Here is a 24,707-nt window from a genome sequence, read left to right on the forward strand (position 1 = left end):
TATCACCTTATTTCTTAACATGGCAAAATGAAATTTGTCGTGGAACAATCTGGTCTTAATGGCCATTTTCAGTGTCAGATCTCGCTCTTTCAACAGTTTTAAAATATCTGCATTTATCCAGGGAAGACTGTTCTTTTTATTCCTATACTTAAACTTACGGGAGAATTCTGTGATGACACTATGCACTTTACTTGAGAATATTTGACTGCCCTCCTGCAAGTTTTTTCCTAAGAGCAAATCATTCCAATTGACGCTATTTATAGTGTTTTTAAAACATTCCTGCTTGTTCTTAGGAATTCTAAGAGATTCATTCTCTTTGGCAATTGAGGGGCTAAATCTCGTTTTTGTTAGTTTTCTGATCACCAGAATAAGTCATATTGAGAGATTTAGTCATTCTCTCAGGTCTGTTACTAAATACCAAGTCAATCTGAGTTCTGGTGGATTGGGTTATTCTTGTTGGACCATTGATCAGCTGTGAGAGATCTAAACCATCAGTAATTTGTTTGAGGTTCTTTCTAGTAGCCTTATCTTCCCAATTAACATTAAAATCGGCCATTATTATCACCTCTTTTTTAAAATTGCACTCTACAAGCATGTTTTGGAACTTTTCATAAAATGCATTATTTGCAGAGGGTGGGCGGTAAATTACAATCAGGACAAAAGACATCTGTGGTGACAAAGTGATATTCAAGCCAATACATTCCAACTCACAATTTGACCAAGTTAATTCATTTCGTTGAATACTATCCTTCACATAAACCATGACCCCGCCTCCCTTTGATGTCACTCTATCGCTTCTGAAGATTTGATAGCCAGGTAACCTCTAATGCTGCAGATGGCGAGTTTTCATGCAGCCAAGTCTCAGACAAGCATAGAAAATCTAGATTTGAGTCCATTAGAAGATGTTGAATTTGATCACTTTTTGATTTTAAACTTCGAATGTTAAGATGTCCCCCAAATAGACCTTGGGGTTTTGATTTGGGATCCCATATTATTCTCGAGTGATTGACAGCTTGAAAGACTTTCCACTTCCGGTTCTTTTTTATCGCTTGGTTAATGATTCGTTTCCTGTTTGGATCAGCTGTATGCCTTCTGGCTACACGTGGATTAATGTTTTGGTTAGAGTTACATTCGCCAACAGTCAGAGTTTTTACTGATCGTGTGGGAGGATCGTCACCTTTGATGTTTGTTGCCGAAGTACAAACACGGGGAAACGCCGTCCTCGCGATGCTCCCGGGCAGCACACTGGCATCCAGGCACCCCACCGCTGCCGGCTGCCCCGCTGGTGCAGACGCCAGCACACCTGGTACGATCCACGGACACACACCGCCATCCCCGCTCACCGAAATCCCCGCAACGCTGGACGCCACGTCCCCGGGAGACTGCAGGCCCCCCATGGCACTCAGGTAGAAGGTGCTGTTACTCCTCCTAGTTGTGAAAGCACTGCAGGTACCATCTTCTGCAGGTTGGTTTAGCGGGCCGGGACACTGATGAATGTCTCCACATAGTAAGAGGCAGATGGAGATTATCAGCGTGTGGCTTTGTTGTTGTTTGGACTCAGTCCTGGCGGGTTTTGTTACCCGGTTGTAGAGAGACGGGGAAACAAACGTCATGGCTATGACGCGTCTCCCGAAGCCGAAATGTTTGTTTACTTGACTTGTGTGGAAGCTTTTCAGATCAGTGGCATGGATTGGCTTTTTAGCATCGCTGAAATCTTTGTGGTCTTTTAAAAACTGCCCAGTGTCGATAGGCTTCAATATACTTGTTAACAACACATATACCAGAAGAGCTCCAACTACACCTGTCCGGCAGGCTGCCGCCATCTTCCCCCTGTACCTCCTGTGGGGAGGTACATTTAAGTGTGAAAAATCGCATGTAAAGCCTTTAATGTAATTTGCTTTAGTAAATATTAAACACGTTTTTCTCTTTCAGGTGGGCGTCTACATGCATGCCAGGACGCCTCATCTGATTCTTTCAGGTGAGGGTTCATTGGCTCCACTCAAACCCAGCACGCGTCGGCTGCAGCCAATCGATTGCCCGTTGAGGCGACTGTGGGAGGAAACGTTGGTCCCTCTGCTTCTCGCATGATGGATCTCGGCTTCTTATGAAAGCTGAATGTCAGAGGGAATTGAAAATAAAAACAGGTCCAACCCCCTCGCTCTTTGATCGAGGGACTAACGGTGACATTTACCGTTGCCAACAATCTTCCACTGAGTAAAGTCAATAGCAACAGAGATTAGCAGAGAGAGTAGAAGTCGGGTCAGTTACATGACAGCCAGCTGACGGATCTGTCACAGCTAGATTTAAGAGCTCTGCTGATCTCATCCCTGCAGCAGGTGAATCTCTCACCATCAAGCGGTACATATGGCGGTCCACACGGGACAGAAGAGGGGGGGAGAGAGATTTAACAAAAGGGGGGGAAATGAGAGGAGAACAAGCAAAATAAAACTATTTGGGCGACGCTGTTGTTAAAGCATCTCCGATATTGAAGGAAGATGAAGATAGAAACAGCGTCTCTGTTTGTACAGAAATTGGGTTAAGCAGGCGAGTGAACAAGCTGCATTTCTGAATCAACGTAAAATATTCATCCACATGAAATCTTCATGTCTGCATTCAGAGGCGAATGCAAAAGAGACAACACGACTACACTGTATTTGTAGTGTTTAAAAAGTAAAAGTACATGTCAGCGGTTTTTAAATGGTTAGGCGTGCCTAACCCTGAGGGACGCCAGAGGACTTCTGAGCCGAGGCAGATGTTGATATTGTCGTGGATTTTTCTGTAATTAAATAAAGATCTCAAGTCAAAGATTTGTCTTTGTGTATTTTATTGCTCGAGTATAAAGGGTTTCTTTTGCAAAAGGGGGAAACTCATGCTGGAGTGACAATCAGCACAAATGCATAGCAAAGTCCTGCTTGGAAGCGGTTACATCAAGACATTTATACAAAATTTCACAAAGCAGGGCACTCTCATTGGTTGACTCATGTCGACCCATGTCGACCTGTGTCACTCTCATTGGTAGACTCAGGTGGACAGGTGATGTGACCTGCCTAGAGACTAGTTTCATGACACCTTACAAGGTGACGGTTGCTGGTCATTCAAATAAGATGACGGTTAAGTTTGTGTGCTGGTCATTCAAATCAGGTGACAGTTATGCAAATAGGGTGTCGTACAAGCCAGACGTGTCATAACTTTCCATTGTGTAAGCAGAAATTCATATGTGTTAAACGCATAAGCAAGAATCATATATTTTCCATTACAATATGTTTGAAAAGGATTTCACTGGAGTTCAATTGCACAATATCAGATTTTAGTTGGTCAATGTCTCAGACTGTTTTGAGGACAGGATGGGTCGTGATTTTATTGTTCAACTATTTTTTGATTAAAGTAGTCGACAGTTTGATCGTCAACGTGAGCGGATGTTAGACCAAGGGCCGAAAAGGATCAGAAAAAAAGAGAATGTTTACAAAGGTTTTAAGAACAGAGACTGGGGCTGTAGACCTCTGGGCAGGCGGGCGGCCCGGATTCAAATCTGACCTGTGGCTCCTTTTCCTGCATGTTATTCCCCACTCTCTCTCTCTCGATCCATCTATTTTCTTCCGCTTATCCTGGACCGGGTCGACTCAAACTTCCCTCTCCCTCACAACGTTTTCCAGATCTCCCTGCGGGGTCCCAAGGCGTTCCCAGGCCAGATGGGATGCATCATCAAGCACGTTCTGGGTCTACGGCGGGGTCTCCTCCCAGTTGGACGTTCCTGGAAGACCTCCAAAGGGAGCAGCGGCTCTACTCTGAGCCTACCCTGAATGTCTGAGCTCCTCACCCTATTTCTAGGGTCACCCGTCTTCCTAGCCAATCGTTAAAATCAGGTTAAAATCAGGTTAAAATCACTCTTTACAGTCCTCACACCACAGGAACATCTGGATCGTCTTTGGAACCATCAGATAATCGGGCCGTTCCTGACTTTGGTCAGATTGGGGGAATCGGGCCCAGAATCGCCCTGATTATCTTGTAAAGGTAGAGTGTGTACCCCATTTTAGCAATCAGAGGCTGGATGAAAGAGGCAGGAGAGGGGAGGAAGCCAGTCGCCAGCGGGCCACTCGGCTGCATGTGTGTGTTTTAAGTTTATTGTGCTGCTTGTGTGGAACGAGGGTGTTTTTGATTCTTGAAACTTTGCTCATTCTTAGCTCCTCCTTCTTTTCCCTGGGTTCTATTTTATTTATCGTTACTCCCCTCATCCCCTCGTAAAGCTTGCCTTGTTATTTTGGGAAAACCTTCAAACTGTAGCTAAAGAGAAGATAAACATTGCAGCCCTTGCACTGAAACTGTAAAAAGAAGTGTCACCTTGATGCTCTCACACACACACAGAGACACTCAAAAGTGAAGACAGAGAAGGACAAAGAAGAAGTCAGGAGATGAAACAGTGATGAGACATTCACAATAAAAGACGTGAAGAAGACAGAAGGAAACATGAGACATAGAAGAGATCAGAAAAAAAGAAGAAAGAGAGAGAGGAGAGGAGAGGAGAGGAGAGGAGAGGAGAGGAAAAGAGAGGAGGAGAGGAGAGGAGAGGAGAGGAGAGGAGAGGAGGAGACGAGAGGAGAGGAGAGGAGAGGAGAGGAGGAAAGTAGAGAGATATTAATGAAGAGAGAAACAGAAGGTTTCAGTGTCTGTGAGCCAGAGTTCTGTTTGAATGAGCCGAGGTGAGCGTGGGTGAGAGGGAGAGCGAGAGCAGACGAGGGGATGTTTATATTCAAATCTGATGAATTCATTTGTAACTGTTGCTGTGTTTATTTTCAAACGTGGGTGGAAAAGAAAGAAAAAAAAAAGTCAGAATCGACACTCCGAGCTCACAGGTGAGATTTCCTCCAAATGTTCTCCTGCAACGCGACAGATTGTGCAAAGCGTGTGTTGCCGCCACGTTCCTCTTAACAGGTCGCATCGTTTTTGGCGAGAACAGATATTGTGCTTTTCAAAACAAACAACTCTGAAGGTGTCGTCCAATCGGTGCCCGACCATATGTGTCCGTGCTGAACCAACCACAACACAACTTTCTTTTCACTTTGTTTCAACTTGTTGTTTTGCACACATGTCGAACTTTCAGAGGCAAAGAAATCAACTTTACAGGCACTGGAAAGTCTAGCGGTTATGTCATGCACTCACTGAATTGAGGCTATAGTCCTCGTTGCAGCGGCTGTGGGTTCAAATCCGCGCTCTGCCCTTTGCTGCATGTCATCGCCGACTCTATCATCCCAACGTTTGTCTTCAGCTGTTGAATCATCCATCCATAATTTGGAATTGAAACTGAAGTGTTATGCTTTTGTTTTGAAGGTGCAGACACTGAAGTGTGGTGCTTTTGTTTTGAAGGTGCAGACACTGAAGTGTGGTGCTTTTGTTTTGAAGGTGCAGAAAGTGAAGTGGAAATATCAACTCATTTGTATTTCTCATCGTCTCTTTTACATTCCAACGTGTTCTTCAGAACTTTTTCTCTCTAATGCTGGAGTAAGCAGCAGTGTGCTGAAGTTTCTGAAGTGAAAAGAAAAGAGAGGAGGGGGACACAGCAGGGAATAAACATGTACAGAGACTCCTGATAAAAGCTATCTGACCCCCGCCTCGAGTCTGATGATCCTCGGCGCACAAGCGCCCCCCCGCGCTCCGCTCCTCTGTTCTCTGCGTTTCTTCGACATTGTGCTCACCTGAAAACACATATTTATCGTCGCTGAGCGCACAGCTGCTGTTATTATGAGAAAGTAAAAGAGTCCACAACACACTAGAGGCGCTCTGTAAACCCAGAGAGGAACGTCTCCTGCACAAATAGAGCAGAAACTCACACAGATATAAAGAATCAGGTGTCCTTTGAGTCAGATATGAAACGTTGTATTAATTATGATTTTATTTTTATTTTTTTTAAAGGGAGGGAGGGAGCAGGCTGTTCCTCTGCAGCGAGGCTATAATTACACAACACAGAGACGCCGTACTAATTAGCACCTCAGAAAATATAACCGCAGTCTGAAAGCATCTCATCAATGGTTTATCTTCCTCGTGTTGGCTGTGAGCTATACGCGAGGAAACGTTCATTAATTAAGGTAACGCGGTAATCACTCAGGGAGACGCTTCATGGAGAGGATGTGATGAAAGGCGAGCGCGTACCTTTACACCACAACAAACATCACAACAAACATCACAACAAACATCACAACAAACACAACGTCTGTGTGGTATTTTGGTTTCAGAGCTCAGAGTTCACAGGTGAGACGAGGCTCAGACACATCACAGGTCGTTGGTATTTTGGTGTTTCACTGAGTCAACACGTCTGAAAACGACTTTTTACTCAGCAGCCAATGACGACTGTCGTCAACAACAACAACAGCAACTGACTGAAACTGTGAATCTTAACTCTGAAACTGTGCACACCTCCACTTTGCACTTTAATAACTTGAATTTCCATTCTGCTACGGGCTCTTGACTTTTATTGCGCTGTTTTTATTTGGTGTTATATTTTGCTGTGTTGTCCGATTTTTTAATTAGTTTTGGTTTATGTTTTATGATGGTGTTGTCCTTGTGTTTCTTGTCTTCTGTGTGCTCCTGTTGCAACGCAAATCTCCCCTCGTGGGACAATACAAAAAATTTGAATCTGAATCTGTCTGCAAACTGGTCAATACACTGCAATATCTGTTTAACACAGTTCACCTTGTACATTCATAATGTAAATATTGCTTTATCTTGAACATATATTATTGTAGCCCTACTTGGTACTTATTGCTTATTTTATTATCTCTATTTTATTTTAATTCCTACTGCTGTATTGTGTGAAGAGCAATGGCAACACCGAATTTCCCCCTGGGATTAATAAAGTATTTCTGATTCTGATTCTGAGCAACAAAAAGTTGGTGAACATGAAAACACACCACAGCGGCATGTCCCACCCCGCTCCCTGCTTCCATTGTTTCATATTCCTTATGTTTGTAAGGTTAAAAGGTTTAAATTCCCACACCTGCAGAGAATGAGTCTGTAGACTAGAGAGCGGGTGCAGATCGTCCCCTTGTACTGATCTTAGATGATGATCATGTATCATTACAATGATGCATTGATCAACTTTTTGGGGGGTGGGAGGGGTGTTGTCTCTGAAGGATAGGAAGAGAGACAAGAAATGTTGGGAGAAAAGTGTGGGGGATGAAATTCAGGGATTCTTATCTTCTGAGATTTTAAATTGATTCATAACTTCCAAAGATTGTTTTTCTTGGGCTAATCAGTCACTCCCTGCTAAGTGCTAATGCTAGCTCTTTAACTCAGTAGAATGCTAAATGGAGCAGCGAGAAATTCTGCCACTCTCACAGACGACTGGAGTCGATCCTGAAGTATGGACTCATTCAGAAAGAAGACTCTGAATCCATGAACCCAGAATTGTTTTGAATCAAAAGTAGATTCTGAATCGAATCACAACCCAAGAATCGAATCGAGAGACACCCAAAGATTCCCAGCCCTACTAAAAAATGTGAAAAGTTTGCAATGACAGTAGAAAACCTCCCTCAGTGGGCCCCGTCTGACAACACTCGCTCTTGTTAAGCTGGTAAGTGTTGTATGTGGAGAAGAAAATGACAAAAACATGCAACAAGTCAAAACTTCTGAAGAATATCCAATAAAAACACCTTCTCCCTCTTTCTTCATTTATTTTTTTGCATCATTTGCATAATTGAATATCTTAGGAAATGGAAAAGTGAGCAGGAAATGATGCGTCACCCGGCGGCCCATGCAGTGGGCGTAATGATGAATATCTTGTTCTCTCCTCTCCGCTCAGACTCCGGTGATAATATTGCACTTGACCTCTGATTTATTATGTAAGGGTTCAAAGCTGTACATTAACTCCAGAGTTCAAAGTGATTAAACTTCCTGAGAGAATACGATCCACCAGCAGCTCTCCGTATCCCGGATAACAACGAGCGGGGTCAGGCTGTGACCTCATCATCGCCATCTGTTCAGAGGTCGCTGAAGGCTTTGGCTGCAAACACACTTATGAGGATTTTATCCGGGGGAGGCGGCGCTGGGCTTTGAGACGGGAAGTTAGTGTTTACTGCATGTTTGTTAGAAAACAAATCAATAATGTTATATAAAAAAAGACAAATAAAATATTATAAAAACAACCATAAAAAGGTGATAAAAAAATAAAAAAATGGATAAGTTCACACACACAGAAAGTGGAGCGGTGAGCTCAGTGATACAGACTGTACTGAACTCTAAGGACAAATCAGCCCTGGTCTCGCTTCACGGCACCGGTTTCTTTTGGAATTGATTTTAAAATGTTACTGACAACTTTGCTAAGGCCCTACGTGGCCTTACACCCGAATACTTAAATGAGTTTTAAACTCCCGACTGCCCAAGAAGACCTCTGAGGTCAAAGGCAGATCGAGCTTTCTCTCTGATTACACCTCGGCTCTGGAACTGTCTTCCTCTTTCTATCTGTGCAGCAGACTCTGATCTGATTTGAAATACACGCTTAAAGGAAGAATGTTCAACATGTTCCACATCAATAAATCCTAAAGTCTGTCCTGTGTAAATGTGTCTCTGAGTCCTGACTGTCTACAATGAGGGAGAAGCTCGAGTCCCGCTGGCTGTGTTGTTGTCAGAGCCGTGTTTACATGGACGGGACGGCCGGCTCCTCCCCTTGTGTATAAAAGCTGTTTTAGTCAAGAACTAGAGAGAAGAAGAAGAACATACTCACTGATTATTTGGATGTTAGTAAGAGTTTTTAGATCACGCTCATTCTGTGTCAGTTTACATGAAATGTGAAGCTACGAGCTAACTAAAGAGCGCTAACATTAGCATGCTAACACAACAATGTGAAGCTACGAGCTAACTAAAGAGTGCTAACATTAGCATGCTAACACAACAATGCAGGACACAGGTGATTGCAGCTCGAGTAGAGGACAGTTAGCCCGCCTCTTGCTCTTAATGGTGTTTAATTATGTTGTGTTCTGATTGATAACTCCGTCATGTGAAGGTGAGTGGAGGAGGTTGGAGGTGTGTCTCTGGAGGAGAGCGGAGGCTTAAGTATGGAGGAGGCGTGGCCTAACAGCAGTTTGTTTTGGTTTCATGCTGGAGCTCAAGTCGCACTTTCTTCCTTTAAGACTCTTTTTTACAGACTTGCCTTTTTTTAGCGGACTGATCGCTTCATCAGCGCTCCAGTGTGCACATTTTAAAGTCCTGTTTGATTGTTTTACCTTCTTTTGTCTTTGGCTCTTTTGACTGCAGGTCAGAGTTGAACTGCTTCTGTAAAAACACTTAGTGCTCCTGTCCCATTGAGAGCTCTACAAATAAAGTATTGTTATTATTGATGCTTGTGTTCTCAAGACTGGCTCAGAAATATCTGACTGAGCTGCTGAGATTCATCCCTCAAACACCGACTCATCAGTGTGTGTTTGTTGAGTGTGTGTTTGTTGAGTGTGTGTTTGTTGTGTGTGTGTTTGTTGAGTGTGTGTTTGTTGTGTGTGTGTTTGTTGAGTGTGTGTTTGTTGAGTGTGTGTTTGTTGAGTGTGTGTTTGTTGAGTGTGTGTTTGTTGAGTGTGTGTTGAGTGTGTGTTTGTTGAGTGTGTGTGTGTTGAGTGTGTGTTTGTTGAGTGTGTGTTTGTTTTTCTGTCTTCTCTTTATTGTTTTACGACACAAAAGCAGAGTTGTGTAGAGATTAAAAGTGAACCGCTGCAGAAGCGTGTTTTTGCTTTTGTCTCTGAAAGGCTCATTATTTGTGCAACAGTCACCAACACCAACGAGTGACTCAGTGGTGTGTGTGTGTGTGTGTGTGTGTGTGTGTGTGTGTGTGTATCCTCTGTACCTTTGTCGCTGAAGTCGTCCACCAGGATGATCTCTGCGATGAGCTGTGGCGGCGAGCGGTTGAGCACGCTGTGGACCGTCCTCAGCAGCGACGACCAGCCCTCGTTGTGGAACGGGATGATGACGCTGGTGTTGGGCAGCTTCTCGCCGTACAGCTTCTGTTTGCAGCTACACAAACACACAGGGACAGGAAGTCAGGCCGTGAGTGAGGACAGTAGACAACACGGTGTCATCCCTGATAAGTGTGGATCCAAGGAGGGTCGTATATGTCGGCTGGTGCAGCATTTAGGTCCAGAGGGAAATACAAGTATCTGTTGGGTTATTTGATGTATCATGCCATGATAGCTCCTCTAAGCCTTACTGATACAGATGATGCTCAGCTACTGGCCATGAATGCAGACATGGCCAGACAGATCTCATTTTTTTAAATATTATGAAGTTGTGTATCTTGTTAATTCCTGAATGTGTCTTCAGAGCGAGTATGAGGATCTTTGTTGAATCAGTGCTGATGCCCTTCTGTGCTCTCAAACAGAACCAGCTGAACATTGTGTTGCTCTTTTAATAAGACTGCTACCTTGACCTTCCACTCCTTTTTTCTCTTCTTTGTTTCTCTCTCTCTCAAACAAGTCAGAGAGGAATCTGCAGAGACAGTAATTCTCTCTCTCTGTCTCTGTCTCTCTCTCTCTCTCTCTGTCTCTCTCTCTCTCTCTGTCTCTGTCTCTCTCTCTCTCTCTCTCTCTCTCTCTCTCTCTGTTCTCTCTCTCTGTCTCTCTCTGTCTCTCTCTCTCTCTCTCTCTGTCTCTCTCTCTCTCTCTCTCTCTCTCTGTCTCTCTCTCTCTCTCTCTCTCTCTCTCTGTCTCTCTCTCTCTCTCTCTCTCTCTCTCTGTCTCTCTCTCTGTCTCTGTCTCTCTCTCTCTCTCTCTCTGTCTCTGTCTCTCTCTCTCTCTCTCTCTCTCTCTCTCTGTCTATCTCTCTCTCTCTCTCTCTCTCTCCATTGTGTCATGGAGTCAGAGAGAGAGAGAGAGAGAGACAGAGAATGAAAGGTGGACCCAAAGAGGATGGATGTGGCACCTGGCTGTCACTCAGCTGTCACTCTAACCAATCAAACAGACACACCTGCTCCTCGCCACCACCCAGCATGCCACCCGTGGTGCGGTGTCAGTTCCGCTGAGCGAGCGAGCGGCCCTGACAAGTCATTTGGTGAAAGGATTTCAGCGTCGGAGAAACTGCATATTCACCTGTTGTGTCAGACTCTGACGTCCTCCTGAGATCTCGTTTTCAAATCATTCTACATCAAACAGGCGCTAACAGTAAGCTGCAAATGTTTACAGATAAACCCTAAAAAGAGTCTGTGGACTTATAAGGAAATTTAGATTTCAGTCGCAAATATTTCTCCTGAGTCATCAAAGCCCAAGGACACAACAAAAATCCCCATTTAAATGGAGAGAGTCTCTGAATTCGATGATCAGTGATCTATCGATGATAGACCAGATGAAACACGGATTGAGTCTCAGAGATGCTATGCATTGTTTTTTGAAGCAGTTTTAAAGCCCAACGATGGCGGTCGCCATGTTGGAAATGCTGTCTCAAACTAAAGTCTAAACTGGCCGTTGCTTGATCAGATTTTTATTTAAGGCTTTTACTCTTCAAAAAAAAGAAGCTTTAAACGGTCTGTCCCAACAGCATGCGATGTGATTGAGCAAAATCAGTTCAGAGTCCTTACTAACGCCGTTTTAACCCCTGACAACCCGTTTCTACTTTCCTCTCTGTAACTGGTGTAGACACACGAGAAACAGGGAAGGAGGGGGCTCTACAAGGCCGTCAACTGCTTTTATCACTCACTTGTTTTACAAAGTGGAGATGGTGCGAGGGTGCGAGGGTGCGAGGGTGCGTGATGAGACGAGGCTGTGAGGACTCGGTGTTAGTCTAGTAAAAGACAAAAATGTGGATCTGAGACGGGCCTCAAACCTCCTGACAAAAACTCCTCCCGTGTGTGCTCGATGAAGACATGATCAGTGAATCAATCAGTGAACCTTTAATACAAGTCAACGTTCATGCTAGGATGCAGCTGCTGCTGTGGTAACCATGGACACTAACAGAGTGGCAGGAGAATGTTTGGGTTGCTTAGCAACAGTGTAGAATCAGTTGACTTGTGGAAGTAGTGGAGTTTGTGGAGTTAAAAATAACCTGTTGTGTTTTTTTTTTACTTTTAACTTTTCTGCTCGTTTTCCTGTCGGGTAAAAATATCAACTTCACACATCAGAGGCTGTGATGTCATTCTGACTGTGAGATTATCTTCACACTGAACGTGACCTTCCAAAGAGGCAAAGAAGTGAGTCTCACGTGCTCTTTCATCAGCTACATTTCACCCTGTTCCCTCCACCGCTTGCTTTCATTTCACAGAGTGTATCCAGTGTTTGCTGCAATCAATAAGAGAGGACTCTTTACAGTGAACATGTCGGGTGGCAGACACTTTACGAGGTCTTATCAGGTCAGTCCAGGATGCAGGAGGAAACAATGTGAGAGAATAAAGAAATGTTTTCTGAGACCTTCAGAGAGAGAGAAAAGGCATTTAAAGCTTCTTTCCTCCAGGACGTGACGGGGTCAGGAGGAGGTCTCCGTCAGGTGGAGGGGAAAGCGCTGAAGGCTGATCTGTGATGAATCGGGCCGGCGGGTCAGAAGCTGTTTAGCAGACGATACATGGGAGTGCTTTCTGGTGTGTTTATTTTCAGCATGTGTTTTTTGTTATGAGTCAGAGAGGAGCGCTGACGGAGCACACGATGTTTCTACAGCTTCATCTCTTCAACACTGAGGGTCAATGGAAGGTGTTCTTAGTGCAGCTTGTATGAGAATGTTTTGACAATCAGGCACAATGTCGCCCTCTCCCCTCTCCCCCGCTGGGCTGCGTTCACATAGTAACATCCATGGGCGGTTCTAGGCAGGGGTCAACAGGGCCAGTGCCCCTGTAACACTGAGCTTGGTCCCCCCTGTGGCCACCCCTCCAAAAGGAAGAACCCCCCTAGTATTTTGACTCACAACCGGACTCACAATCTAGTATTTAATTCTGTCACTAAAACAAATATAAATCATGGTATTTGATGTTGTGGTATTTAATGATGTGCGCCATTAGCAGGGGGCAGTATGCACATAGTCAGTTTGCAAATCCACCAAAAAACAGAAATAAGAAGAAGAAGCAACCATGCAACTTCTGAGTCGCCAACAACAACCTTCTTCCGAAGTCCACATCCACCATGCAGCTCAGAGGATGAAACGGTTTGTGAAGCGACAGGAGACCTTTGAATGACGTCATACAGCAGGTTCACTTCCTGGTTTGAGCACGGTTGTGTTCACATCTCCCGCAGACCGTACTCGAGTACACCTGAGACCACCTCTTCAAGCAGCCTCGGGGACAGTACCCGAGTACTTTACATTTGCGTTCACACTGACCAAAAGAACCGGAATAGGGGGTCAAGTGTACTCGGTACTGGGCCCGGGTCCCTAATGTGAAACCTGAATACAGTTTTTAAAGAAATGCACTTTTTTTTCACAAGCACTGTCCACTAAATGATGTGCGTCAGAAGCATTAAAAAAGGTGGGTGGGACATTATTATAGGGGGGGTCTGGAGTCCTCCTCCAATTTAAAGAGTTTGCCTGGGTGTTTTTTCCTACTATAGTGTGAGTCTCATTTTCTGATGTTGTCCAGATGAAAGTGGTCCCCCGTCAGATCACATATTAGAAAATATATAAAAAGCTATTAGTCAGTGGTTCAATCAGAGTATCTCTTTATGGTTGCGTGCGATTCCAATTTCTGTTGATATTATAAAATCAATAAGTTAAGTGGAGAGGAAAAACTGGAGTCGAGCACGTTCTCCAATAAACTAAATTAATCTTTTCACTTTTATGCAGCTGCAGCTGGAAAAATGATGTGACGCCTCGCTCTCAAAGCTGCTTTCTGTTGAACGCAGGTTTTCTCTGAGGATTTGACTCTGCTATGAAGAGGGCAACATTTCATGACCAAATACAAACGTTTAGCAGAGACCCCAAGAGAGAGCCAGACCACCTGCCTGAAGGCCCCGTGTCCACAGAGAGCGTTTTTTTCTGAGCACCAGCGTCTTTTTTTCAATTGTTTTCAATAAGTAAAGAGAGCGTTTGCAGCAGCAAGAAAACAGTCGTCTAGAGAAAAGGCGCAGCGCCCGGCAGCTTTGGGATTGAACCCCTGACCTTTGTGTTGAGAGACAACCGACTGCACAGGGCAGCTGTGGCTCAGTGGTAGAGTGGTGACCTTTTCTTGCACAGTAAAAGTGAGTGGGTCCAAATGAATTACTTTAAAAAAGTGGGTGAGACTGGAAGTCTACAACATCCCCATGTTTCAAAAGGAGGCTCATTGAAATGCTTCTCATTGCTAAGATGGAGCAGAACTCTGATGGTTATTTCATTAAGGTGTGGAAACCCTTTCTGACGTTGTTGGATAAAACTTAAATGTATTCATTATGGTCTGTGCTGCTATGTTATGTCTATATAATGTGCAAACTCTGCCTTATTTGGCATACTGACTGATGATTCTGACTGACTCCCACCCATATGTGTGTGTTTTTCTTTTTGTTTTGTGTTTTGTTTGTTTTCTAGCCAGGACCGTTTTTAAAAAAAGGGGCGGTCTCTTTCTGAATTAGTTTTTGCTGTCAGCTTTGGACATCTAGATGTGTGCCCCTTGCCTCTCTTTTTGCATTTTTTTGTGATACTGCTGGGTGTTCTTGTCTATCTTGTCTGTCTGTATTGTAAAAAAAAAAAGCTATAAATAAAGCATTTAAAAAAAAAAAGTGGGTGGACTTCTCCCACATGTGCCTAAACTCAAATTACCAGTATATCCCTTTTCTAAGTGGTCATGTGGTAAAGCTTTGTCAGGGTCTCTTTGGGGTTTAATACAGACTCATACGGTGATGTTTCCATTAAAAAAAAGTGAGAAGTAAAAGCACGACCCTGTAGAGATTTAAACTTTGATATGATACTAGTTCAAATCTAATGACATCGATACCACAGCAACAAATAAATCAATCCTAATTTCTTATGTTATGAACAAAACCTGCTTGCTGTCTACATGGCACAAACACATTGGTGACCTTTTGGTGACATTGCCAGCGTTTCATAAAGTTTGACTACCTTGGTATGCTGTGTGTCTGACATCAGCTGGGCTTTTGCAAAAGGTCTCATTTCAGAGACTGTATATCTGTCCTACTTTTACCAATGACTTACTACCTGTTCTATTCCTGTCGCTGTTCCTTCACCTGAGGAACACACAGACCCCTCCCCATTCGCACTGCAGTCCAAATTAAAGCTGCTCCAGAGCACCGGCGCACAGATTCTCTCCTCGGTTCTTCACACCTTGCACACACCTCGGGGATCGTCGATGACCCTGATAATTGCTGTCAAGAAGCGGGGTTGATGCGTACACGGTGCTGTTTGTGATGTGTTGAGTGTAATCAGCGTCTGTCAGGTTACATCTCTCCTGTGAAGAGAGCGGGCAGCTCGATAATTGGAACAATAGTTCAGAACTGCGCTCGCTGTAATGAGCTGCAGAAGAAGAAAGGTGTGAACAGTCCACTAAGTTTGTGAGTAAGGTCATTGTTACGGCTGTTTGACCCTTCAGCCCTTCTGTTGTCTGTGCACCTGGCCTCAGTGCACCTGGCCTCAGTGCACCTGGCCTCAGTGTACCTGGCCTCAGTGCATCTGGTTTCAATGCACCTGGCCTCAGTGCACCTGGCCTCAGTGCACCTAGCCTCAGTGCGCCTGGTTTCAGTGCACCTGGTTTCAATGCACCTGGTTTGAGTGCACCTGGCTTCATTGCACCTGGTTTCAGTGCACCTGGCCTCAGTTCTTAAAAGCCTGATGTTCAGGAGGAGTGAGACTGCTGCTTGTTGATTTTTGCTCTATGATTCAGTTTGTTTTTTTGTTAATAATAAATCCCTTTGTTTCAGCTCTGGTAAAGTGTTTGATGCACTTTAGAGCAGTGGTTCTCAACTGGTGGGTCAGGACCCAAAAGTGGGTCGCAGAGTCGTGTGAAGAATCTATGAAGCGCTCTTAAAACATGCTGGTTTTCGGACGAGGGACTAACTTTAACAGTGATGGCACATAATTCTTATTCTTACTTACTTTATGAATGACTTCTTTCTAGTCACATTTGACGCATTTACATACCTATGGTGAAAAAACAACCCCCCAAACCAGGTATGTGAAGAAGTGGTCTAAGGAGGCCACTGAGGCGCTGAGGAGGGTGCAGAAGGAGCTCAAGAGAAAAATCAAGGAGGGGAAAGCCAGCTACCGGGAAAAGATGGAGGAGCATTTACAACATAAAAATGCAAGAGAAGTCTGGAGGGGCCTGAATAACATCTCAGGGCACAGCAGAAGGCGTGGGAGGGGCCCTGAAGCAGGAGACAGGGAGTGGGCAAAGAACTGAATCTGTTCTTCAATAGATTTGATTCTACTCCCACCCCCACCCCCACCCACCAGAGCGCAGACCAGCCCGCTTCTCAGACACTCCATCTGAGTACCCTGCCACCCCCCTCAACAGCCCTCTCCTCCTCCTCCACAGACGCCCCCCCAACAACCCCCTCCTCCTCCTCTTCCTCCTCCTCCTCCAGCCTCTCCATAACAGCTACTCAGGTGAGAAGTCAGCTGAGGAAGAGGAAGGCCACAGGTCCCGACGGCATCAGCTCCAGACTCCTGAAGGACTGTGCAGACCAGCTCTGTGAGGTTCTTCTGCACATCTTCAACCTGAGCCTGAGACTGGAGAGGGTGCCGACTCTGTGGAAGACTTCCTGCGTGGTGCCATTCCCAAAGACATCTCACCCCAGGGAGCCTAACCACTTCAGACCTGTGGCCCTCACCTCTCACCTGATGAAGACCATGGAGAGGATCATCCTCAACAACCTCCGCCCCCTGGTGACTTCAAATCTGGATCCTCTGCAGTTCGCCTACCAGCTGAACATCGGGATGGATGACGCCGTCATCTACCTGCTGCAGAGATCCTGGACTCACCTGGAGAACACTGGCAGCACTGTGAGGGTCTCCAGTGCCTTCAACACCATCCAGCCTGCACTGCTCAGGGGGAAGCTAGAGAGGGCGGGAGTGGACTGTCACCTGGCTGCGTGGACAACGGACTACCTCACCAACAGACCACAGTACGTGAGGCTTCAGGACTGTGAGTCTGACATGGTGGTCTGCAGTACAGGGGCCCCACAGGGGACAGTTCTCTCCCCTTTTCTCTTCACCCTGTACACCTCGGACTTCTGTTACAACTCTGGGAGCTGCCACCTGCAGAAGTTCTCTGATGACTCAGCCATCGTGGGGTGTGTGTCTAAGGGGAGCGAACAGGAGTACAGGCAGGTCATCATGGACTTTGTCGACTGGAGTGAACTCAACCACCTTCAGCTCAACGCCAGCAAGACAAAGGAGATGGTGATTGACTTCCACAGGAAATCACCCCAGACTGCACCGGTGAACATCCAGGGCTTGGACATCGAGAGGGTGGAGACGTACAAATACCTGGGTGTTCACCTCAACAACAAACTGGACTGGTCACACAACACCGACGTCCTGTACAAGAAGGGCCAATGTCGACTTCACCTGCTGAGGCGACTGAGGTCCTTTGGAGTGTGCAGGACTCTGCTACAGACTTTTTATGACACTGTGGTGGCATCTGCACTTTTCTATGCAGTGGTCTGCTGGGGAGGAGGGAGCACAGAGAGAGACAGGAAGAGACTGAACAGACTGGGCAGGAGGGCCAGTTCTGTCTTGGACTGTCCTCTGGACTCTGTAGAGGAGGTGGGTGAGAGGAGGATGTTTGTGAAGCTGACATCCATCATGGACAACCCCTCTCACCCCCTGCATGACACTGTGGGGGCCCTGTGGGGGCCCTGTGGGGACCCTGAGCAGCTCCTTCAGCAGCAGACTCAGACACCCACCCTGCAAGACAGAGCGCTACCGCAGGTCGTTCATCCCATCTGCCGTCAGACTGTTTAATCAGACTGTTTAATCAGACTGTTTAATCAGACTGTTTAACAACATCACCACCTCATGCTACACACTGAGTGTGTTTTTTTTAAGAACAAGTTACTGTGTCATTTTACATTATTGTATTTTTTTTATTTAACTGATGTAAATATGTTTGATTTTTAACTTCTGTTTTTATTTTTTAATAATTATATTCCCATCTCCTGTTTTCTGGAGCTGCTGAAATGCAAAAATTTCCCCCACGGGGGATCAATAAAGTTAATCTTTATCTTTGACTTTTTCAACTTGTTCAGCAGAATACTAAAATAAAAGCAGTCATTCAAACACGTCTCTGTAGTGAAGTCCTTAGAAAACACCGAGCTGCTCCGGCTCTTTACTCCGTTTCTCTCTCCTCTAAAAAAAAACAGGTCTGCCTCCTCCGGGTCGGTCCTGCTCTCAGGCGGCCTCTCGTCCAATCTCTAACCTTTCTTTTTGCGGGGGGGGGGGGAAACAACCATCTGCCACCGAGGTGCTGGGAGTGTGTTTTTTTCTTCTTGTTCTTCACTTGAGCCAAAGAGTGCAGCAGGTGATTCATTTCTGCTCCGCACTTGATTGAGTGCCAATCTGTGAAATAACCTGCTGCAGTCTGAGGCTGGAATCAAAGAAAACCTGCAGACTCTTTGTCCTTGTGAGACCTGAACCTGAAGCTCCTGTTCTCATGGAAATACTCACAGAAACACTCCACACTATTTTTTCATTATTTGATAAAGAAATTAAAATTTATTTCAGGGTTACTGAGCACTTTCTAAAAATTGTTTTCTGGTCTGGTTGCCGTGTAAACCGTGTACAAAATGAAATGCTTATTGCTGATTTATGAAAACCAACAACATGGTTAAAACATGTCATGGAATCTGAACGTCTAAAATCTTAGTATGTATTAAGCGGCATTCTGTAGGGCCGTCGGTTGGGACCTGGAGGGTCTCCGGTTCAAGTCCCGGTGTGGACCAAGTCTGGAAGTTGGTCTGGTAGCTGGAGAGATGCCAGACCACTTCTGGCATCTCGTGAGCTACCATCTACCCCAGACTGTTTATGTAGCCCCTCCCCCTTCACGCTCTCTCCTCCTTGACACACACACACACACACACACACACACACACACACACACACACACACACACACACACACACACACACACACACACACACACACACACACACACACACACACACACACACACACACACACACACACACAGGACTCACTTTGGATGTCTGATGTCAGGGACGGAGCGGTTCAGGGAGATCCGGTCGCTCACGTAGATGTTGAACCCGTTCTCCCTGTAGGCCTGGTCCACCCGGTCCGCGTCAGTCAGGGGGAAGGGCTTCCCCTGCTCACCGTTGCCTGAATGCAACACACACACACACACACACACATGCACACACAGGCTTCGTTAATCACCACACTGTGTTTCCTCTGCAGCTGCACATTTCACAGTGCAGTCATCAAAAGTCTGAACACCCTTCATAACATTTGTTGACTTTAATGTCTGGAGAGACTTCGTGATTAATCGCGGAATCTCAAAAGTTAATCACGATTAATCACATATTTTAATCTCATGTTGAAGAATCATTTTATATTGAATGTTTGTTCTGTCTTAAGCTGAGAGTACTTTACTTCCAGTGTGCTTTTATTTTGAAATAAGTACAGTAAGGCCCTTCCTGTAGATGGAAGGTTAGGACATGAAGTTAAGTCCATAAACAGGAAGTGGTTAGGGATCCCAAACTGACGTCAAACAGCTCAAAGGAACGGTAACAAAGGTGTGATGTCATAAGGTCAATGTGTGATGTCATAAGGTCAATGTGTGATGTCATAAGGTGGATATTACTTTGGACTCGTCAGCTGAGCTGTCTGAGAGTTTGTTAAAGTGATGCAGCAGTGTCCTTCTGTTACATCAGTGAGACTACAGGGAGACACTGAGGACCACTCTCTACGGAGAGCCTGAAGGGACAAAACAACATGAAAAACATGAACGCATTCATTTCAGATCTTAATGAAGCGTGATTAATTAGTTAACGCTGATCGCACTGATCAAAACTCTTTTAGGCCTTTATTTCTGAGACAGGACAGTGGATAGAGTCGGACATCGAGGAGAGAGGGGGGGGATGACATGCGGGAAAGTAGCTACAGGTCGGATTCAAACCCGGGCCGCCCGCTTGGAGGACTACAGCCTCTGTACATGGTGTGAACACGAGAGGGAGAAAGTGTGGACTGTGAGAGGACAAACCCTTCGTCATGTTTGGTAACGCACCCTCCTGAAGGCAACAAGTTTGTAAAATACATTTTACCTGTGAACATCTCGTCGCAGGAATAAACCCGTTTGGTCTAATTCACGCTGTTTGTATAGAAGCTGTTTTCCCTGAGCAGAAGATGAAAGCGGAGCAGGTGATTATTTGAGCAGATCTAAACTATCTTCATGACAGCAGAGTGCATTCAAAGCAGCGAGGAGCGAGGGAATAAGACGCTCTATACGTTTTATAATGTGAGAATATTTCTTCACTTTGTGGAAGATCTGCAAACAGTGGGAACACAATGAATATGTCACACAGCTCTCATTTTTTATGTGACAGGAAGGATGTCTGCGGGGAGGTCTGAACATACCCGATCTGGAAGAATCTTTTTTGATCGCTTCGTAGTCGTGCCAGTCTATCCTCCGCGTGCCGCCATGTCCAACCTGAGCGTCCTTCCCCACCCGGTTTACCCCCTGTGGGTAAGAAACAAAAAGACAGTCATGATGGGGTCATTGCATACCAGAGGGAACACATATGAAGAATCAGGAGAGAGGAGGGAGAGGGGGATGACATGCAGCAAAGGGCAGAGGTCAGATTCAAACCCACGGCCGCTGTGATGAGGACTAAAGCTTCTGTATGCGTCTAAAAATAAAAAATGAACAGTTCCATGGTATTTAGACACAATTCTTTCTGTTATAACGGGACACTGGATGGTATTAAGAGATGATGAAAAATCAGCAAACATGAGCCGAGCGTGAGGGTCAAAAGTTTTGCATCCTCCACACCTCTCTCTGCAGGGTTGAGGAGGATCAAGATAAAGGATCTAAATTCACTTGAGGGAAGAAGGTTTTTTTTAAGATTTACTTTTGGTGCCTTTAATGGAGAGATAGGACAGTAGATAGAGTTGGAAATCAGGGAGAGAGAGAGAGAGAGAGAGAGAGGAATGACATGCGGAAAAGGAGCCACAGGCTGGGTTCTAACCTGGGCTTGGAAGACTACAGCGTGAACTAACCACTGCGCCCCGGGGGAAGAAGGTTAAATATCAATCTCAAAAGCTAAAGATTGGCTGAAAAGTGAAATTTGTGTATCTGCAAAATCATGGTTAATTAGACGAGAGGTTTGCTTTGCTTGAATAAGCTTGTGAATGCATCTCTGTTCAGCAGCTGAGTCTCGAGGGCCAGATGTGTCAGACTCCCCCGTCCACCCCGAAACCGCCGACCCCAAAGCTGCAGGTCTGTCCCACTCCAAAGCGTCCTTAGCTTTTGAGAAAACAATATTTTATTTATTTAACCAGGAAAAAGTCTCATTGAGATTAAAAACCTTGTTTTACAAGAGCGTCCTGGTAGCAGTGATTTCAAATGAAACGTTGTTTTGTTAGATATAAGAAGCAGAAGAACAGATGTGCACCTTTAAGAACTGCTGCACAGTCACACAACAGAGCAGAACACACACAATGGGTATTTTTCCCCCAGACTCTCACTATCCTGCAGAGTTTATCCACAGAAAGTTTGCTCTTCTATTTCACGCTTGACAACCCTGTGAGGAGAATACCAATGCTGTGACGCACAGCTCCGCGGAGGCCTTACACACACACACACACACACACACACACACACACACACACACACACACACACACACACACACACACACACACACACACACACACACACACACACACACACACACACACACACACACACACACACGGAGGCGGACGGTGCTCCTCCTGCCTCCACTTACTCATTCTGTACACACAGTGACTGTGCAACGTGAATTACAGGATCACAGCACAATGGAGAAATAATTAGCTCGATGGGTGACGGGCAATTAGTGAAACACTTTAAATACAAATGGCGTCACTGACTGCATGAATACTGTGAATTATTAAGCAGGGAGCTGGCTGAGAGGAATATGACACCAGATAACAAACTAATGTTCAGTTTATTCACACAGAGTGTTTAGACCCTGTGAGGACAGTCTGGGTCAGGCTGATTAAGGGGTGCAAGAGTCTGATGCTATGATGACAGTTGTGGCCTGCATATCAAAGTATATTAATATTACATGTAGTTTGACACATTCACAGTATCAACAACAGAAAACATAAAGAAGAAGTTTCTGGTCGAGTGCATTCAGTATTTGGTCGAGCCTCAGTCGCAGGAATTATAGCCGCCCCCTCCCACTCACTCGAGATAAATGCTCCTGAATACTTCCTGCTGCGCTCTGACATCAGCTCACCCCACCTTCACACAGAAATATTTCTCTAGAGGGCCGGCAAGAAAAAAATCTGCTGCTGGTGTTCAAACAGCTCAAACCGAAGATTTCAGGACGTTTTATGACTGTGAGAAAGCACTAAAGGTCAACACACACACACACACACACACACACACACACACACACACACACAGAAAACCTTGATATCTCTCAGCCTCTTTGTTGTGATGACACAGACACAGAGACGCTGTAAAGGTGATATAAAAATCCATTCCACTCTGCTTTTCCTTCTTCTCAGCTCTCTCTCTCCACCACTCTTCTTCTTCTTCTTCTTCTTCTTCTTCTTCTGTCACAGGCAGGATGACCTCAGCGCGTCACACGAGGACCTGACGAGCAGCACGAGTCTATCTGTGCAAATTTATACCAAAAAAGAAGCGAGATTGTTGCCGCCCCATTTCCCCCCCTGATTAAAATTTCAGCGCACGTCGCCATGATATTCCTCTGGGGGCTTTTTTTTCCTCGTGCTGCTCAACAAGACCTTGAAAAACAAGACAAGGAGAGAGGGAAAACTTTTTAAGCTAATGTGTGCACATGTTTGGTTTTGTGGAAGTGGAGCGTGGGCGGACTGAAAGTAATTGAGACAGACAGTAAAAAGAAGATGAGTAAGAAGAAGACAGAATAATCTGGAGGAACAGATGGGGGTGCGTTCACATGTGAAGGCCTTTCATTCAAACTCACTCTCCTCCTGTAAGAGCCACTTGACATGCTCACATTCTGCATGTTCTCTCAGCCCTCCAACTCGACATTATCTTAGTGTTTTCTTTGAGGGTCCCGGTCCAGAATCAGGATCCAGATCACAGATAACAAAACACAGGAGTCCAGGTTTCCAGTCCATCACAGGACTAAGGCCTCCTGTCCCTCTATGTGAGAGTGCAGCAGGAAATATTCAGAAGAATTCACCTGAAGCGAGAAGCAGGGGGTCATGATCATAGACTTTGTTGGAGCTATTTAATTGTTGTTAGAATTAGTTTTGGTATTTAGTTTTCTAATATTTGGGTGTTGTTGTTTATTTAATTATTCTACACGTTTTCTTTATTTAGAATAGATTTTGGGTAATATTTTCTTATTTGTTCAGTAAATGTAGTTTTGCATTAGTATGTTTTGTTAGGTGTTTGGGTAACACTGTGGGCACCAGAGGCAGGTAGAGGACCAGCATGCACCTGGGTGGACCTATGAGAGGCAGCAGGAGACACCATGTTCTTTGTTCTTTTGTTTGCTTTCTTTTGAACTAAAAAAAACGCAGATCTCTCGCATGGACATTGGACTTTTTTTGCCTGCGTACATCACATCATTGATATTAGTTTATTTGGATTTTTTTTTGTTTTTGGACAAATAGCCACTACAGACTTAATGCACGCCACCAGTGTGCAGAAAAGCCAATAAAGAAGTGAATCATCTGGATCGAGTAAATAACAGGAGAATTTGTGAACATTTATGTTAATGTAACATCCTTAATTAAAGATATATCTTCAGGTGTGAGTAAGTAAAAGCACAGGGACAACTTCTGCTGTGCGTCTCATACTTTATAATGTCCGTCTGTAACAAAGCATGACATATCCAGACTGAACAACAACAACAGCGATGCCTTATACTTGTCTTAAAGCAATATCACTACTCCAACCGTAACCATGGGTAACCTTAAAGGCACAGTGCATCACATCAAACAGATACATACAGTAGCATTTAGCATTAAATCAAATAATGTATATTATCTCAGCCTGAGAAAAATAAAGATCTATAAAATAAAACTTCACAAAAATAAATCTCATCTCCATCTTACATTAAATATAAATCCCATATGATATCATTCAGGATGAGAACCCAGCTCCGTCTCAGCCAGCCTCATAAGAGCCCACATTCATAGCCAAATCTCACACACACACACACACACACACACACACACACACACACACACACATACACACACACACACACACACACACACACACACACACACACACAGAGTGAGCAGGAGACAGTACCAGACACAGTCTTCTGTTTCTCTGCTGCACTAGCACAGCACAAGTGTTGCCTTCCTCTTCTCTGCTAATCACCATCATCACCAAGCTCCATGTTGCCACAAACTCATTCCACTCTCGGGGCGCTTTCTTCCGCTCTATTAATATTCAAGACACAAGAGGAAGCACGCTGACGGGACACTGTGGGAGCCAAATCAGAATCGGGGCTATGTGGGGCCATCCAGCGTGCAGCGACGGACCCCAACATGTCTTTAAAAGTGATGTAAGCGGCGTGCATATGTGAGGCTGAAATGATGGAAAAAAAAGATGTGAGAGGAGCTGAGAGGACGGGGGCTGTAACTCTGTCACCTGGCACTACGCTC

The 24,707-nt window shown here is 45.0% G+C and overlaps 1 protein-coding gene across 1 annotated transcript in view; it reads right to left on the minus strand.

Annotated features, from left to right (window-relative positions):
- The window catches only part of LOC110001467 (polypeptide N-acetylgalactosaminyltransferase 10), an 88,634-nt gene that overhangs the window by 32,816 nt on the left and 31,111 nt on the right, over positions 1-24,707 (minus strand). The window contains exons 2-4 of the mRNA XM_065963231.1: positions 20,464-20,566; positions 19,068-19,206; positions 9,821-9,987 (exon numbers count right to left, since the gene is read on the minus strand). Coding sequence (XP_065819303.1) covers positions 9,821-9,987; positions 19,068-19,206; positions 20,464-20,566 — 409 coding nt within the window. The remainder of the gene's footprint in view (positions 1-9,820; positions 9,988-19,067; positions 19,207-20,463; positions 20,567-24,707) is intronic.

Source organism: Labrus bergylta, chromosome 14, assembly GCF_963930695.1.
Source record: "Labrus bergylta chromosome 14, fLabBer1.1, whole genome shotgun sequence".
NCBI classification, from domain to species: domain Eukaryota; kingdom Metazoa; phylum Chordata; class Actinopteri; order Labriformes; family Labridae; genus Labrus; species Labrus bergylta.